Source organism: Sabethes cyaneus, chromosome 3 (assembly GCF_943734655.1).
Source record: "Sabethes cyaneus chromosome 3, idSabCyanKW18_F2, whole genome shotgun sequence".
Taxonomy (NCBI): Eukaryota; Metazoa; Arthropoda; class Insecta; order Diptera; family Culicidae; genus Sabethes; species Sabethes cyaneus.
In genome coordinates, this window is record NC_071355.1 from 174670750 (window position 1) to 174688229 (window position 17480).

The following is a 17480-nucleotide window of genomic DNA, read 5'->3' on the forward strand; positions in this document are numbered from 1 at the left end:
AACATAATGCTCGTTGATAAAATCCCCTGAAGGACGCCGGTAAAATTCATAAACACTTCAGAACGAGAAGCTGCAATGCTAACGCAAAACGATCGGATTGTCAAATAGAATCTGAACCAGGCGATCAAGGATGTTTCTCTAGTTTGCTTAGCAGAACTCCATGACCCACTCGATCGAATGCTGCCTTGAGTGTTCAGTGTAAACAGTTGGGCAAGTTGATTATCGTTGTCCATTGCGGGAAAACAAAATGATACAAATTCAGCCGTTAACTGCAATCGCGGCTTGATCAGGTGAGGCAGAGCTTTCGTTGAACGAATGCATAAAGTAAGAAAAGGGGGGGGGAGGGCACTTCTCAAGTTCAACGATAGCAACTTGCTACCAAAGACCAACCAAGACTGGCAGAACAGCTGCTTTCCTCTTGGAATTTACGAAATACCAGAATCCTTTTGGATTCTCACTTTGACTTGACTTTGACTTTCTGGTAAACAATACTCGCACGGTAAAACTCCTGTTTTGTAATGTGAGAATGTTTTCGACGGTATCTTCATAGCCCTTCATAGCCTTCCAGCCCTCAGCTGTTTTAATCTGCGTACATGATTGTTCGACCAAGGAAGTTTTTGCGGTCGGTGGGTGTCGGGTACAAATTCAGCAGTCACGTTTAAGATTGCTACAAATATTTGACGGCGTCGTCAATACAATTAGCAGAGTTTAGAGTTATTTTTTTTTCTTTTTTATTTACTCATATATAACTATACGTGGTCATGACGTAAACTACTTTGAAAGGGAGGAAGTGTCTGATGCGAAAAATGATTAGTAGGATAAACTAGAAAATTTCGATATAGTCCAAAAATATCGGGTTGTGCAATGGCAGGTGGGGTTCGCACCCACGCTCTTTCGTTTGATACCCGAATGTTTTACTCACTAAACTACCGCCACTCGTCATATTCGGTAGTCTAATACACTCAAATTTTACGTGACTTCTTTTTACGTTCACTTTTTTACGTCCATAATTTGAACTAACGTTCTCTTTTTTACAACCGATTTTTGTACCTCCACTATTTCCACGAGATTTGAGTATATCTGATTTTGTTTTATTCTCCCAATTCTATCATTCCCGCATCAAACACTTCCATCTTTTCCAAAATAGTTTACATCATGACCACGTATAGTCCAAGTAAATAAGCAATAAATAAGCAATGTTGCAAATCGAGCGAGAAGTCAACCATGCCTACTCACATGCGAAAGAGTATGAGAAACATATCAATAAACTCTTACGCCGCACACGCAGGTGTAAAAAAAAAATCCGCCGGTAGACATTCTGTTACCCACACACTCGCACACGCACATCCCCACGTCGCCTTTCTGCATAGCTTATTCCTGAGTCAAAAAACTCGTGGGGAATCAACTGCCCGTAAGGCTGGTGGCCCACTGGCTGGTGTGGTTTTATACATAGTAGAATTAAATTGGATAAGTTTTCTTCTTTTTTAATTTTAGGAGTTGTTGTAGTTAATTTTTGGTACAGTGTTAGTACAGTGGACTCTAGGAAAAGTTAATTGATTAGGGAATGGGTCGATTGACTTTTCCGAAATATTAACTTTTCTGAGTAGTCCTAAGTGTCATTGAAAATAGCAAATACAAAAGTGAAAAATACATTCTCGGATACAGGATACACATTTTTAAGTATCTGGAAGTGGTAATGTAAAGAAATCTGTAGCAAGATCTTTATGAAATAATACTTAGTTCCATTCAGTAAATTTAAAATTGTCGGTAATACAATAATGTTCCGATTTTGTCAGCCCCATGTTGAATTTTTGGCTGACAAAATGGGGAAACTGACAAAATCGGGATTTTTTTTTTTCAAAATTCAAGACTTAAGACCTTGAAATATCGAAGACTCCTACTAAAAATTAAATTTTAACCCTCAATTGGTCAACCGAAAGCTCATTGAACCGGGCTCAGCACACTGGTCCAGAACCAGCATTAGCTTTGAGCGGGAAAACGTGGTTTTAGGTTGATGGAACCTTTGGAAGACTTTCTTAAAATTAAAAGTTCTATCGTCCAGCGGAATTCAAAAGTGGTATAAAAAATTTATTTTTCTTCAGTTTCAATATAACACATTGATGTGTTCTACAAAGTTTTACAGCATATTACTATAAGAAATTTTGCTGAAGACATTAACCTTCTATCTCTTCACCAAAGGTAGAAAAATCTTATTTCTCATAAATGACAAATCGTAAAAATCAGTTTTTCTATTTTAGCTGTTTTTATAGTTGTTGTATGACTTTTTCATGTTTCAAAAAGTTGTACAAATAGTAAAAATACACAACATTGCTGAATGTAGTATATCTCTATCTTTCCTTGTTTAGGAATTATACAACTTTTACTATAAAAAATACCCTAATTTTGACCACGAATTACTCGCAAGCAGGCATCATTTTATTCAAAAACTCTCCCTAGAGAATCAAAATAGTTTCAAGTTGGCTGATAAGTTTTATAAATTAAGTTTCAAAGCAGAAAAGTTAAACAAAATTAATAGGCTGACAAAATCGGGATAAAAAGCTGATAAAATCGGTGGTAGACAAAATCGGGTGCTGACAAAATGGCAACATTACTGTATTAGTTTACTTTTGATTTTTCGTAGTCTACGGTAGCGTTTTGATAATGTTCGCGCTTATTTTTTGTTCCCTGCTGTTCCTTCTTTTGCATTTAAAATTCAATCTAAGTTTGAGCTTTTCTAGTATACACTGAAGTCGCTTTTTACGCGATTTTTTATACGCGGTTTTTTTTACGCGACTATTTTTACGCGGTTTTCGGAATTTAAGCGGTTTTTTTACGCGGTTTTCGGAATTTACGCGGTTTTTTTTACGCGGTTTTCGGAATTTACGCGGATGTGCTCAAAACGTCTATTTTTTCGCGTAGTGTTGAAATCCACAAAGTTTTTTTTACGCGAAATTTTGGTTTTTTTCGCGGTTTTCGGAATTTACGCGGTTTTTTACGCGGTTTTGATTTACGCGGGACGTATCGTGCACGTAAAAAGCGACTTGAGTGTATTACCAAAGTCCTGAGGTAAGTATGTGTCTGTTGGAACTGTTGATACAACTGTCCGGTACAAGAGTTTAATTTAATCCCAGTGAGACTCTGTATGAAGCTGTGAAAAGGCGTCAAGAAACCGAAATATGAGATATAAAGATAGAAGGAAAACACACATGTGTGAATTAACGCTTTGGACAACCAAAAAATTCAAACTCTCAGAAAAGTTAAGTCAAAAATTAACTTTTTAGAGTTTTGCATGGGAGCTAATATTTGCTTAACTTTTCTGAACAATTAACTTTTCAGAGAGTTAACTTTTCCGAGTGTCCACTGTATCTCCTAAAACCTAGTTAACTACTAAAAATCAACTTTATTGCTTTATTGAACTTTAATAAACAGCTGAGATATCGCTTTGGGCGTAGAGCACCACCCATCGCCTTATTCGGGGGATTTCTGTACTTTTTCTATTCCTCTTTATCTTTGCACTCGATTCTACTCACGGGCGGGAGTGCGAGCCGTCGCTAGTAATCGGTATCAGCAGATCGGGCTGCAGCGGCGAACGACGAGCGACAATTGTAGCTGTTAGCTCGCAAAAACTCGTTGCAGTACATGAAGATGTAAGAGCGGGAATTTTAAAGGGATGTTTATGCCGGCGTGTTCGTTAGAATGAGTACGCGTGTGTGAGAAAATTAGACCACATGAGTGTGGGCTTCGCAACACTGTAAATAAGAAAGAGAAAAACACACCCGGTGGTGGCTTTAATCGCAAGAGTTGCTGTGCGACCGTCGGAATTGCACTGCTTTGTTCCTGTTGCACTGATCGAGTAGATAACAGATAACAGAGCAGTCATACAAAAATAATATCATCGCATAGGAAGTGCGTGGTGCATATACGGGGATGGTAGAAATGTGAGAATTAAACAAAATTAGGTATTAAATAGCGAATATAACGGGAGGCAGTAGTTTAGTGAGTAAAACATTCGAGTACCAATCGAATGAGCGTGAGTGCGAGCCCCACCTTCCATTGTACAACACGACATATTTTTGGTCTATATCGAAAATTTCTAGTTCATTCAATCATTCTTCGCATCAGACACTTCATCCCTGTCCAAAATAGTTTACAGTCTGCCAGTCAATGCAAGAGATAGCAAAGCTGATTCCCTCATAATCAGTGGCGAAAACCAACAAAATAACGAATAAAACTTAGAAAGCAAAGCAAATCTATGGATATAAACGTCCCTAAGAATTTGACAGACTTCGCAGCCGGTTATTAGAGTACAGAAAAATAACGGGGCTAGTGCAAAGATTCCTATCCCAGTCGAGATTCGAACATACGACGACTGGCTTATTAGATCATTCGTACCCCGGAGCTAATTGGGCGGGCACTTAGAAAAAATATTCCACGTATTTCACGTGACGTAAACAAACAGCACACAGTGTTTCCAAAAATGATTATGATTATGAGGAGAAACACGTGTTAAAAAACTCTCAATAAAGAGAAAACTTCCAAGATAACTTTTCCAAAATTAGTGCACGATGTATGCCTTTATGCAAAAAGTGCCTTTTACAGCTTTTTTCGTTTGTGCTAACTTAATTCTATTATTTATCAATAAACAGATATGGTTAGTAGGCAGTTATTGATTTTATTCACGATTTCATTCACTTTTTATTTTTACCAGTTTTAGTGCAAGATTGGATAGTTATTCGCTAACCAGAATCAACATTCATTCTTCGAATTCCAGTTTTCCGAATTCTCATGCACAAAATCGTTGAGGGACACAGATAGAGCCTTATACTACATGTTGTAGTTTAAAACATCGTAATAACAGTAAACCGCAGTTCTCTGTTGAAACAAACTCTCCTTAAAGCCCCAACTAATCCGCGACCGACGACGTGGGGGTTTCTTATGTCGTTACTTTCTGTCAACCAAGAATCCACACCTCTATGGTTGTGCTAAAACCGGCAAATAAACATGATGACAGCAAGGATTCATCCCCAGACCATTTTGCTTCATAACGCGCTATCCTTTTCTTTCCCTCCTTTTGTAGTACATAATTTTGTTACACAAACTTCACCTGTTTTACACCACCACCGACCTCCCACCGCAACCAGGCAGGTCGTTGTGGCAAAGGTGCAAGAAAACCATCAGCATGAAATATTTCGGTTTTATGCGCTCAAAGTCAGGTCAGGGTAATTAATGGGAGAAGGTGTTTTATTACTTTTTTAGTCTAAATTAACTTGTCTACGGTCGTGCGGTCGGTCCGTGCGGTGCGCGGCAGCTTCTTCGGTTGGGTGGTGAATGTCAGTTTCATAGCCCTTTGTCGAGGGACCCTCATCCTTCTTCCGAGAGGAGAAGTAAAACATTGTGTTCACCTTGATCTCTTCTTGAAAGTTCCTGTTTACTTTAGAAGTGGTAGGGTAAACCGCGGACCGAGCAAGGGATGCGGGTCTGCAGTGAGGATTTTCCGAGGTGACTCAATGAACTGGATCAAACATTTGCGGTACATTGTTACCTTTGTGTTGGAAAGGGAATGATTATTGTAAAATCGTATTCACTTATTTAATTTTTTCTTTTTTTCTAATAACCAACAATGAAGAAATTTCTACTAAAATGGTAGCAAGACAGCAAATATCGTTAATACGAGTATTTCATTCATTGCCACTTTAGAACTGCTGTTTCTAAACTACAGATACTTATATCCTCTAAGGTTAGAAACCTATACCGCCGAAAGAGATAGGATTAAAATCTATTTTCATATTCTACACGATTAGACACAGGTTCAACCACCATCAAGGCCAACGATTATGCCTTCTTCAATAGCATTTCCATAGTATCCCGATTACAGCATAACCAGCAACGCTGGCTGCAAGGATCCTCATCATCACAATCAAAGGCAGTGGAAGGAGTTTTTGGCAAACCAAACCCTACCTGCCCTCACCGTAATCGAGCGAACGAAGGAATTCTGCATGCAAGTGCCTCTTCTGCCCGCACTTATTGGCTTAAGCTACGGTTAAAGACATTCAAAACATGTGGTTAATACTTTTTAATATAATTCCGAAGTGCCTGCCGAGCTGGCGGGCGTTCTTTATGCTTGGTTGTGTACTGTTGGTTGCCGCCAAGGAAAGCACCGTTGCTTGAAGTTGGTTTGGACACAGCGCAAATCCATTTGTAATAAGAATCAAATGAACGGAAATGTTTCCAATGTCAACAAATTTCGACAATCCTTTGAAAAAATATAAAAAAGCTTGGACGTGAATGAATGCTGGGAAGAACCGTTCTGCTCTTGGATTCATCGGTAAATTTAAACATCTTTTATTGAACAAATCAAATACCATGCATGATGAAGGTTCCAGAGCCTCCCCGAGCTATGATTGCCATAGTTAAAAGGCTTCCCTGAACCTGAAACCAGCACGCTTATGCTTTCCGAAAAAAGGGGGACTTACGACGCCGAAAGGCAAACGTACACAGCCTTAGGAAGTTTAAATTGCGCGTGTTTGCAGGGGAGTAAAAGATACTGGCACGTTCCGATTTCGCCGCAAGGAAACGGCGGTTCAGCTTAAGAAGTCTATGTACCTAGTTGTCTACGCGTTCCGTCTATGCTCCGCCATCGTCGTCGTCGTCGTCGGGGCGAAACAGCTTTGTCAGCCTTTGCGGAAGTCTGTTTCACTGCCAGCATTTGTATGGTAAATATTGGCCACTACTGTCGAATGTGGGCCTGTGCTGGTGACTGTAAGGGTCGCGGCTTCCGTTCTAATTTGCTTTTTAGTGGTTTGCTTTCCGTCTTGAGTAAATATCGGATTTCGGGTTCGTTTCGTCCCCCAGTTGCAGACACCAACAACAACAACAACAGCGTCGCGTCGGCTGTGTCTATGCGAGCAAAACAGCCAACAAGCTGATTAGAATGTGAATTCATTTTTGTACGGCTTTGTGGCGAACATTGAACTTCTGAACTTTAATTAAGAATTCTTCTAGTCGCCTCAAATACCACAAAACCGACACATGTTTGTTTCGAGCAGGCTGCATTTGTTTGACGTCTATTATGGGAAACCATATATTCTCATGGAATTAAGTTGAACTTAACTCGCCATTTATGTCACAACAATTAGGATTCAGTTCCAAAGTCACGATCGGTTTGCAATCTGAGACAGAAATCTTTTCTTTTTATCAAAGTTCAAATCTGTATCGTGCGACGTCCTCCTCCGAAGAATGAAACTATTTGGACAACTAATCATAATTGAATTGCAAAACTTCCTCATACCGGTGGAGACGCAGACGATGACAGCCAGCGGCAACAACAACAATGAACCACTTTCCTGACGCTTGGCGACGATAGTTGATGGAACAGTTTTTTCCCTCCTTCAAATCATATGCTAAGTCATCTTCACCTCAGTGACGGGGAACCACAAGTTTCTCAAGTATGGTTTTGAAGTTTGAACTTACCTCCGCTGAACCCAAACATAAACATAAAGTGCACCGCTGGCTGGCGGAAGGATGGTCACGGAGGAGGAGGGTGGTTGGTGTTAGGAAACAACACTGTTCGGCAAAGTTGAAATATGGAACGAAGGCTACAACAAAGGCAGCCCAAAAGATCCGCTCTTTGGGCAAACTTTAGATCCCAGTGCGTCAATTGCCGTGCCGGTATCAATAAGAGACGATGATTTGGGAAATTCTCTGCAGGCATATTGAATGTTTTGCCGGAATTTGTATGCATACCTACAATTTGTTTTGTTAGGAATCAATCAGCTCTCTGATTGAGCAACAAAATCTGTCGCAGAGAAAAGCCGTCCATTGTATGTAAACCTTTTAAAAAATTGTTTTGTTGTGTTTTGAATGCCTTAAACTTTTCACTTTTCAAACGAATAAAATATTTGATTGTCTCTCCGCGTGGTTTCGTAACCGTGTTTCATTTACAATTACGGTGGAAAATTGAATCTATTAATTTAAAAAGTTAAAATAATTAAAAATTTAAAAAGTTAAATTAATTAATTAAAAAAATCTAATTTTAATAACAAATTTGTTACTGAGTAATAACATATACCAATGCAGGTTGTATGCATTTAGCTATGTGTTATTATTGTGTATACTTTGATTTAAACTCAAGTCTCTTTTTACACGGTTTATTTTTATGACTTTGAATTATTACGGTTTTTTACGACAATTTTTGAATTAGCGCGGTTTTTTACATTTTGGTATGTATTATTTGTAATTTATTCACACTATTAGGTAATTAAGATTTAAATTAACATAAAAATTAACTAACTAACGAACTAACTAACTGCATTAACTGTGTTAAGTGCAAGAACTCGTTGGCGATAGACGCGAAATGATTCATCAAAGTTAGTCACCAAAAAAAGTTTAATCGTTGAGTCATGGAAGCGATGGGAGAGTTGGCAGCATATTGCGTTGAGTAGGAGTGTTCCTGTAGTATCATGTTAAAAAAGTCTCTATGGTGCGTATAATACTATTTGCGATAGGATGTTCTGTGCATCATATTCGCCAGTTAAAAGCTTACAGATACATAAAACTTGCGACACCTGTGTACATCGACTTAACGTGCATAGCATAGCAAACAACTGCGATCTTCATATGACGTTTAATATTGCTGATGGAACAATAGAGAGTTTTGAAGCAAAGTGGGTCATAGAATACATTGGCGACATTGCTTTGTTGTTAATTGGCGACGTTGAGTAGTGACTTATAATAAATACAAAAAAACCAGTGGTCCCAGATTATTACCCTGTGGTACACCACAGCTATTCGTAAACACAGCAGTACCTATAGGTACTGAGCTTACATAATTCTTGCTGCCAACAATATGTCTGTCATGAAGGTTCTCTGGCAGACACCACACAAGGCGGTTACTCCTGTGTAATAAAATTGGTGGTGGTGGTGGTGCTCTTACGGTGGCACGAAAGCAAGAAAAAGTACTCCTCTGTAGTTTGCGACATTGCATATGACCCCCTTCTTATAGATTGGAAACATGCAGGACTTTTTCCAACAAACCGGGAAAGAATTGCTGCCGCAGTAAAATTAAAGATGCAGGTCAATAGTGATACCAAGTAATCGAAGTACTGTTTTAAAATTGCCGTAGGAATTATCCCAAGTAACAATTTTAAGTTTTATTACTTTCCATTAGTGGTTTTCATGACCAATTCCATAAAACCGCATATAAAACTATGAGCTCCACCAGAACTTTCTGATGACCGTTATAAAACTGCCTTCTAACCAAGTGGCCTACTCTTCAGGAGGTTTTCATAACCTTTATAAGAATCAGGTCATAAGCTGAAGTAATCTTATCACGCTCTGCAGCAGCAGCAGCAAAAAAGCCGATTACGCTTTTCGCTACTTGACAGCTACCGCCATGATTTATTAAATGCTTTTCGCTATAAAGCTATAAAGCATACAGCTTGCTGAAAAGCTAATTCCGTCCGCCAACTTTGTTAACTTGAAAATATATCAGTGAGCAGAAAAGTTTAAGTTTTACTGTCAGATCATCTTGATCGATTTGTTTTGCAGCGACCATAATAAAATACCAAAAATAATACACTGGATGGTCGCAAAAGGTTTAGTGCGCGAGAATTATCTCCTACGATCGCCCTTGTTATGATGACTCACCAGAATATTGACAGACCTCCTCATCGTCACTGACAGCTGCCCGTAGCATCGATCTCGTTGCGAGGTTGATCGACTAATCGAGGGGGCTATTTTACAGTGAGATGCGAGGTCAACTAGCGATGGCCAACACGAGTCATAATAACTTTCTTTTTGCACAACACTTCGTTTTGATAAATTTTTCTTTGCGAGCTAAAACAAACTACTAGAATTTGGCAATATGGCCTCGCATTAAAAAATGATTTCGGTGTTGAACTCTAATATTCTCCATAATAGCAGCGAAAAATCTGATTGGTCATGGTGTTACCGTTTTAATAGATCTATAACTAACAGTGCGGTTTGACAAGCAACCGTAATAAGATCATTTTCGATTGGTGCGCCATATTGTATTGATACGCCACACGTATGGTAAGTTTATAAGAGACGTGGTGCAGCCAAGAAATTTTAAGGTAGTAATACCACAATAAATTAGCTTTATTAACAGTTTTATTATGGTTTTCTAGCTAGCTATAACTGTGTTTGAACTCGTATCCTTTTAGTATTGCGCAATACCACAATAAAACCAGAGGTAATGATTAATACCGCAATAAACCATTATGAAAGTCAAGTAAAACCAAGTGGCTTTAGAATTGCTACTTGGGATATCAGGTAACGAAGGGTTTGACGAAGAGTTCTAACAGATATTTAATGTGTAACAAACGGTACAAACGCTACGTAATGCCAACCGTCAGAATGTGAAGTGATACAAACACAACAAACTGAGCACCCGATGCCATTTTTTTACCTAACAGCAGCCTTCGATATCATTAACAACTAGATCGCCATAGCAAAAGCCAGGATTCGGTGGCAGAGTCAGTTGGTTACATTCGTATCTCACTGGTCGTTGGCTGTCAGTGGTGAACAGGTTCCGTCAATTCAGATTCAATTCAGTGAAAATTGATAATAATTATTGTGATGAATTTTCTGCTCCATCTGGAATTCCTCAAGGCAGCAACCTATGACCGTTGATATTCTATACATACTTCTATACATCAACGATGTGAGTTTTAAACTAAAAGTACGACGTTTGTCCTTCGCCGACGATTTGCAAATATTCAAACGAATCAGCTCCATCGTAGATGTCTGCGTGCTTCAGCAACAGGTAGAAAGCTTTGCAGACTGGCGTTGCACAAACCGCATGCAAGTTGATCTGAGGAAATGTGTCGTCATCATCTTTTTCAAACAAAAAAGAACCGATATCTTTCGACTATAAGCTTTTGGGAACTAGTAGAACTGGAAGAACTAATTGCATCAAAGATCTAGTCGTGCTACTAGATAGTAAACTAATGTTCCAGTAGCATGTTTCATATGTAATGGGGAAGGCGTCTAAAAATCTATGTTTCATGTTCCGGATCGCTGAAGATTTTGGTAGTATCTGTTGTCTAAAGCATTTGCACTGCTCGTTGGTGCGTTAATCTCTCGAGTGTTGCTGCCAACTTTGGAGTCCAGATTACCTAAACGGAGATGATCGTATTGAGACTGTACAGCGTCGGTTTGCGAACTTTGCTCTTCGAGGCCTTCCATGGAGGGATTCATTCCGGTTACCCGGCTACGAAAGTCGTTGCCAACTCTTGACTTGACGTCTTGACTGCTAGAATCGAGTGCACAGCATTGGTCAACAGTACAACCGGCTACAGGTACAACCAAGAACTCTGCGCGTTCAAGGATTTATAGAACTTTCCGCATGGAATTTGGGATATGGAACGACTCCCGGAGAAATGGAAAAATGGGGTTATTTGCCCTATCTAGGCATTAAGCTGGACTGTGAAAACTACCGAACGATCACTATCCCAAATGCCACCTACAAGTGCTTTCTCAGATCATCTTCCATCGATTACCGCCAGTAGCCAACAGAGTCGTGGGAATTTATCAGGCCGGTTTCATAGAGGATCGGTCTACAACGGACCAAATCTTCGCATCTGCGCAGATTCTCCAGAAGTGCCGCGAATTCCGAGTCCCCACGCATCATCTGTTCATCGATTTCAAAGCCGCATATGACAAGAGCTTTGGAAAATTCTGGACGCAAACGGCTTTCCGGGTAAACTTAGCAGACTTATCATGCCTACGATGGAAGGGATCCAGTGCTGTGTGAGAATCTCGGGTGGATTGTCTGATCCATTCGAATCTTACAGGGCACTTGGACAAGGAAATGGTCTTTCCTGCCTGCTATTGAACATGGCTCTTAAAGGTGTTATAATACAAGCGGCGATCCAAATGCGGAGCACGATTTTCAATAAATCCAGTCAATTTATCTACTTTGCCAATGACGTGGATGCTGTCGGCAGAACATTTGAGGCGGTGGAAGATCAGTACATCATACTAAAACGTGTTGCAAGGAAGATTGGGTTGAAGATAAATAAATTTAAAACGAAGTAGGGTACGGGAGGGTATTTCCAGCCCATTAAGCGGTAGCCTGAACAATATTCAGGAATTACGTTGAAACTATATGTATTCGAGAAAAGTTTTTTGTACCAGTTGATAGAATATTATTTACTGAATATCGGCGTGTATTTTGGTTTTAATGAAACGCTACTAAATTTGAGTTATAGTCGCGAGAAATGATGAAGTCGCTGCGGCTAAATTGAGCCCATTTTCTATAGTAGTGTCTGTGTTTCTTAAATCCGACCGGCCAAAATAGCCTGCACAGGGATTATATGCTTTGCAAAAACAGATCAAAAGAGACTGATGAATAACGTGTCGGTATTGCCTACATTCCGGGCTCATTGAAGATAATTAGTTTTGCAGTGACAACAGCTTGCTGCTGTCGCATATAGGGTAAGGAACGAGTTAAGCAGTGTTACCTATTTTAATCAGTTGAACATAAATGATCCGAAAATGCACTTTTTTATTCATATTTTCAAAATCTTTTGATAGGATCATCTTCACAAATCACTTAACCATACATTTGATTCACACAAACACAATTTACTGGGTTTCCGACAAGAAATATGATGAATTAAAAATTGTTGTCCAAAAACGTACATTTTTCAGATGCTCTTCAGCAATCGCCACCTCGCTACTAACGAATTCATCAAATTTTCAGCACTGGTTACAACCACTCTAAAAGTCAAGCACTCAATTGTCACATACCATATTATTCAGTCTCTTTTTTTCTATTATCTAAGGCTTTGTCACTAGCCAAAAGTCTTATTATTTTCTAACAAAACTGAAAACAAATTCTGAATTGACGGAACCTGTTCACCACTAGCAGCAGCTACAGCACAACTGATGAACTATCGTGTTGCCAAGACACTGTTTCGGTTCTGGAAAGAAGAATTTTAAGTTTGAAATTACCTGAAACCTCCTATGGTGAAAACGTGGTTCAATACTTTCAAGCGAAATGTATGTTCATAATTAATTTTTCTTTATTAAAAACAACACAAAAGACAGCTTTTTCAATAATTTTCGAAGATTTTTTCAGTGATTTAATAAAGCAACGATGTGTTTCAATGTTATTTGCTTTGACAACACTGTTCTGATCGTTTGTACTCGGATCGTTTATACTGCTATATGTTTACCTCTTTTGTTCTCGCACCATCCTTATGAACAGCGAGTGAGACGTCAAACTCGCAGTTTCCCATAAGAACACTAGAGAATAAAAGAGACGACGAATACCGTTTGCCGAACGGTGCGGTGAGTGTATGCCCCGATAAACAATTTAGACAGATGGCATTTTACGCATCTATGCCGATACGCTATGCCGATTACGCATCAGATGCCGATTAGTAGGTCGCGGATAGGAACGCGAACTTACTGCATAGGGGGAAAAGTTCGAGGGATTTTTTAACGGGACGTAAAAAAATTCAAAAATCAGATTTCAGGATTGCTTAAAATAGCACCTTGCGGGTGAAAATGGGTTCGGTGTGTTCAAAATTAGTTCACCGCTCCAACTTTTAAAGCGAAAAATCAAAAGTTTAGCTCAACAATAGTGTCTTCCAATGGTGACAGCTTGAAGAACTAAAGATAGCAAGAACATTGGTATGCTGATATCCCCCACTTAGTCAACCCATCGCTTGTAATAAGGTAAAACAATCAGTGACCCGCTTAGACTGCTTAAAACTAGTTCTTTACCCTACATTAGCGCTAGAAACAAGTGGTTGTAACTCAAATACTAGCTATGTCAACACGATAGTAGCTTTTCAGGCGTTTCAGGCCTCACATAGTGGTAGTAGTGTAAATAACGCACCATTTTTTTGGTTTTTTTGTTAGGGGGGACTTAGACTACTTTGTACATTGAATTGAACTTTTGTAGTAAATAACGCACCATATGCTGAAAAACAAAATGCTGCTAATGGCTAAGGAATGAAAATTGATTTATATTTTCATATCAGAGAAATTTTTGTGTTCGTCCGTGACAAAACGAAGTAGAATTGTTCTGTGATAGCATATTCACAGCTGTTTAGTTTCTAGAACAAGTAAAATTGATCATAATTGTGTGTGTTTCCAAACCATCATGAAGAGCGGATGCGCGTAAGCGATTGCTGTTGGGTTTTTCAGCCTGGTGACGTGCTAGTGGAAAAACAGTGGTTTTGATGGTTATTGAATTAAATTTAGCAAATTACTTACATTTTTATGAAAATAGTTATAACACATTAAAGTCTATGAGTGCTACATTCGTTTCAGTATTGTTATATAGCGGCAAATATTTTATTTGGGAAAGTGTAGCCAAAAAAGGTAATGTATGCCGAAATTAGCGGCGTGCTGGGAATACCCTCCCGTACTCTACATGCTGGCGGACGGAACCGAGTGCCGAGTTTAGACAGTACCGTGGTAATCGACGAGGATGAGTTTGACGTAGTCGACGAGTTCGTATACCTTGGCTCACTGGCAACAGAGGACAACAATACTACTGTGTTACCTGACTCACTGCGCATAGCGTTGTATTCGCGGTATCGTGTTGGTCCGAAAGGTTTCGAAAAATGTCGCCCTTGTATCGAAAATATCGTTGATTTTGATCACTAAAAATAACGTACTTAAACATTATATTGCAAGTGCTAGTAGTACGCAATAATTGTATTGTGAAACTGAATTGTTATTTATGCAACTTTTTACAAGTTAAATGCAATAACAAAAGCACAACTTATAAAAAATCGGTTGTTATCGATATTAGCTGCATATGCGTTATAAACGAATAAAACGCATGGTGACGTTTTATTTCAATAACACGCATATTCGCAGTGAGTCAGGTAAAACAGTAGTCGTGAGATTAAAAGGTGTATTATCAGCAAAAGTTAGGCCGACACTTGCGGTCGAACAATCTAAGCCCCCGTACAAAGTGCACATTCTACAAAATGCTAGTTAGACTGGCTGTGACTGGCAAAAAGGTAAATCTTTCACTTTGTTAGTTTGTTATGTGTGAAAAAACAATGATTCGTGCTGGACCAATATGATATATGCAGGTGTGGTGATGTTGGTGATAAGAAATTTCATCATGGTGTGGGTGGAATCGTAAATCGACCAATCACGGTCAAGCTTGACGTGTCCGACTAAACTACACATAGAGTAAGGCGGGGCATAAGTGCGATGTTTGAAGTTGTCATCAATTTTCGTGAGATATAAAGAAGGACAACAACATAATATATTTTATAGTGATGCAGTAACTCAATGCCTTTACATTCAACTATAAATCATCTGCAGTAATAGTGTTTTGCAAAATAAATTCTTCTTTCTTCTGATCAAGTGCAGATTCGCACTTTTACGCCACTAGCGGGGCAAAAGTGCGAAGCTCGAATCCAGGAAATTAGCACAATAGTAGCTAACAAAACCATATTATCTCCAATCTGCATTATGTTTCGGTAAGGAATATTCTCAATCTGCGCCTTTCCTATTTTGCACTGGTGTATTGCAACCTCCGTTAGATCGAAAGTTTTCCAAACGTTTGTTTTTTGTTGCATCAGCGGAAAACATTGTTTTCCTTCGGCCAACATCTGTAGAGCACATAGTTTTCTGCGGATCTTCCATTTCTAGTATCTGTAATGTAATCTGAGACTCGAGTAGGGTTTTAGTGGGTCGGGATCCTCACGCCCCATTAGGGGGGTCGGGATACCTAAACCCCACTCCCTGAGTTATCTTCTCAGGTGTCTGATAGTACCGTATCTTCTAAGGTGCTCAGCAGATTTCCCAACTCGTAAAAAAAAGTATCTGTAATGTAGTGCCTATAGCTATACATTTTTGCCTCGCTCATGAATCGCACTTTTGCCCTGTTCGTGAATCGCACTTTTACCCCGCTAAGCGCTTGACGGCGTTAGATTAAATAACGGAAAAGCGAAATATACTTTGTAAATTCTTTTCACCGTATTTTCAAAACAGATATGTAAGTGATGTTAAACGCTGCTACAAATTTTCAACAAGTAATATCCTCCTGTTGATATCGTATTTGCCGTATAACGAAAAATTACATCAAAACCGCCCTGAAATAAAATTTGCACAGAACTCAGCAACTATTTTTCGTAAGCAACCAAAATTTACGTTAGATTCAAGCTGTCAAAGTAGTCACCCATCCAGGCCAATGTAGTTAATTTACTCGGAATCTGCACCGATAAATCATTGAATCGCACTTTTACCCGCATCGCACTTTTACCCCTCCCCCGAATTTTATCACAGGTAGTCACAACATGTCAAGGTAAAAGAACTATAATTTAAAAATTTGTAATTGCTTTTTGAATTCATCAGATTGATGAAATAAAATTGATTTTCTTGAATTTAAAACATTTATAAGATATTTTGGACATAATACTTCTTAAATCTTAAAGTTATTTCACATTTCAATGAGCTAACCAGTAACATAAGATTCCTTTCAACTTTGAACGTTACTGTGACTTTTGAAATATTATGCTGCAATTTTCCACAAAACCTAAATTTGAAGATACACATACAAATTATAGTGTTTAAAGGTCTAGAGAGCTACTCACATGCAACAACGATCGACGCCGGTTGGCTGATCGTTTTTCCCCGCGGTGACCAGGCATGGCATTCGCACTTGAACGGTGGTTTTCCAAAGTACTCGTACACAAGATCCCGTGAAATGGTCGCAGTAATCTCCTGAAAGTGCACCCCACTGTGGGGATCCACGTGTGATTCCTCGACCGAGGGTGGTGGTTTGTTGCTGCCGCTGCATTTGAAGTGTACCTGCAACCATGAAGAAATTCAAGAAAGCAACGATGTAAAAGTTCTGTCGGAACACATTAAGATTTATGCGAATTTTAGCTGTTCTGTGCTGCGATGATAGTGAACACGGAGGATAGGCGGGCAACGAACGAGGCAAGGACTGATAAACTCTCGGTTTGATATTCAAATAGCAGGTCGCTTCTGGACGGTATTTAAGATTAAGCTGAATGAAAACAACGGACGATACGGGAAAGAGTCCTTTCGACATCGTTTGTTTGAATGGTGAAAGTGCCCCGTTCGTTCGTTATGCGTACAGATTCGTATGAAATATTCATGCTGACCAGTCATGGGTAAAACAGTTCAGACAGTCTATACATATACAAACAAAGAGCCAGTTAGATGTAAATAAGAGTAAAGCGAATCCGTAGATTTTGAATACCAAATTGAATCATGTTTGAATTCTAAGAAAATGGTTATGAGAAAGGAACTAAATACTTAACTTTTTATGCTGTACAGTAGAGTTGTTATGCAAAGACACGAGAGGTGTCAAAGTAACCCATTGAATAGCATGATTAACCAATTTGAGTTTCTTTTCATCGATGTATATTTTTTTAATTAAAATTTTTTGAATTCAATTTTGTTATAATCGATATCAATTCAATATAAATTCAAATGACATCTCTCACACTACA

The 17480-nt window shown here is 39.0% G+C and overlaps 1 protein-coding gene across 1 annotated transcript in view; it reads right to left on the reverse strand.

The window, feature by feature from the left end:
* The window catches only part of LOC128740427 (netrin receptor unc-5-like), a 249626-nt gene that overhangs the window by 220193 nt on the left and 11953 nt on the right, over positions 1 to 17480 (reverse strand). The window contains exon 2 of the mRNA XM_053835968.1: positions 16593 to 16809. Coding sequence (XP_053691943.1) covers positions 16593 to 16809 — 217 coding nt within the window. The remainder of the gene's footprint in view (positions 1 to 16592; positions 16810 to 17480) is intronic.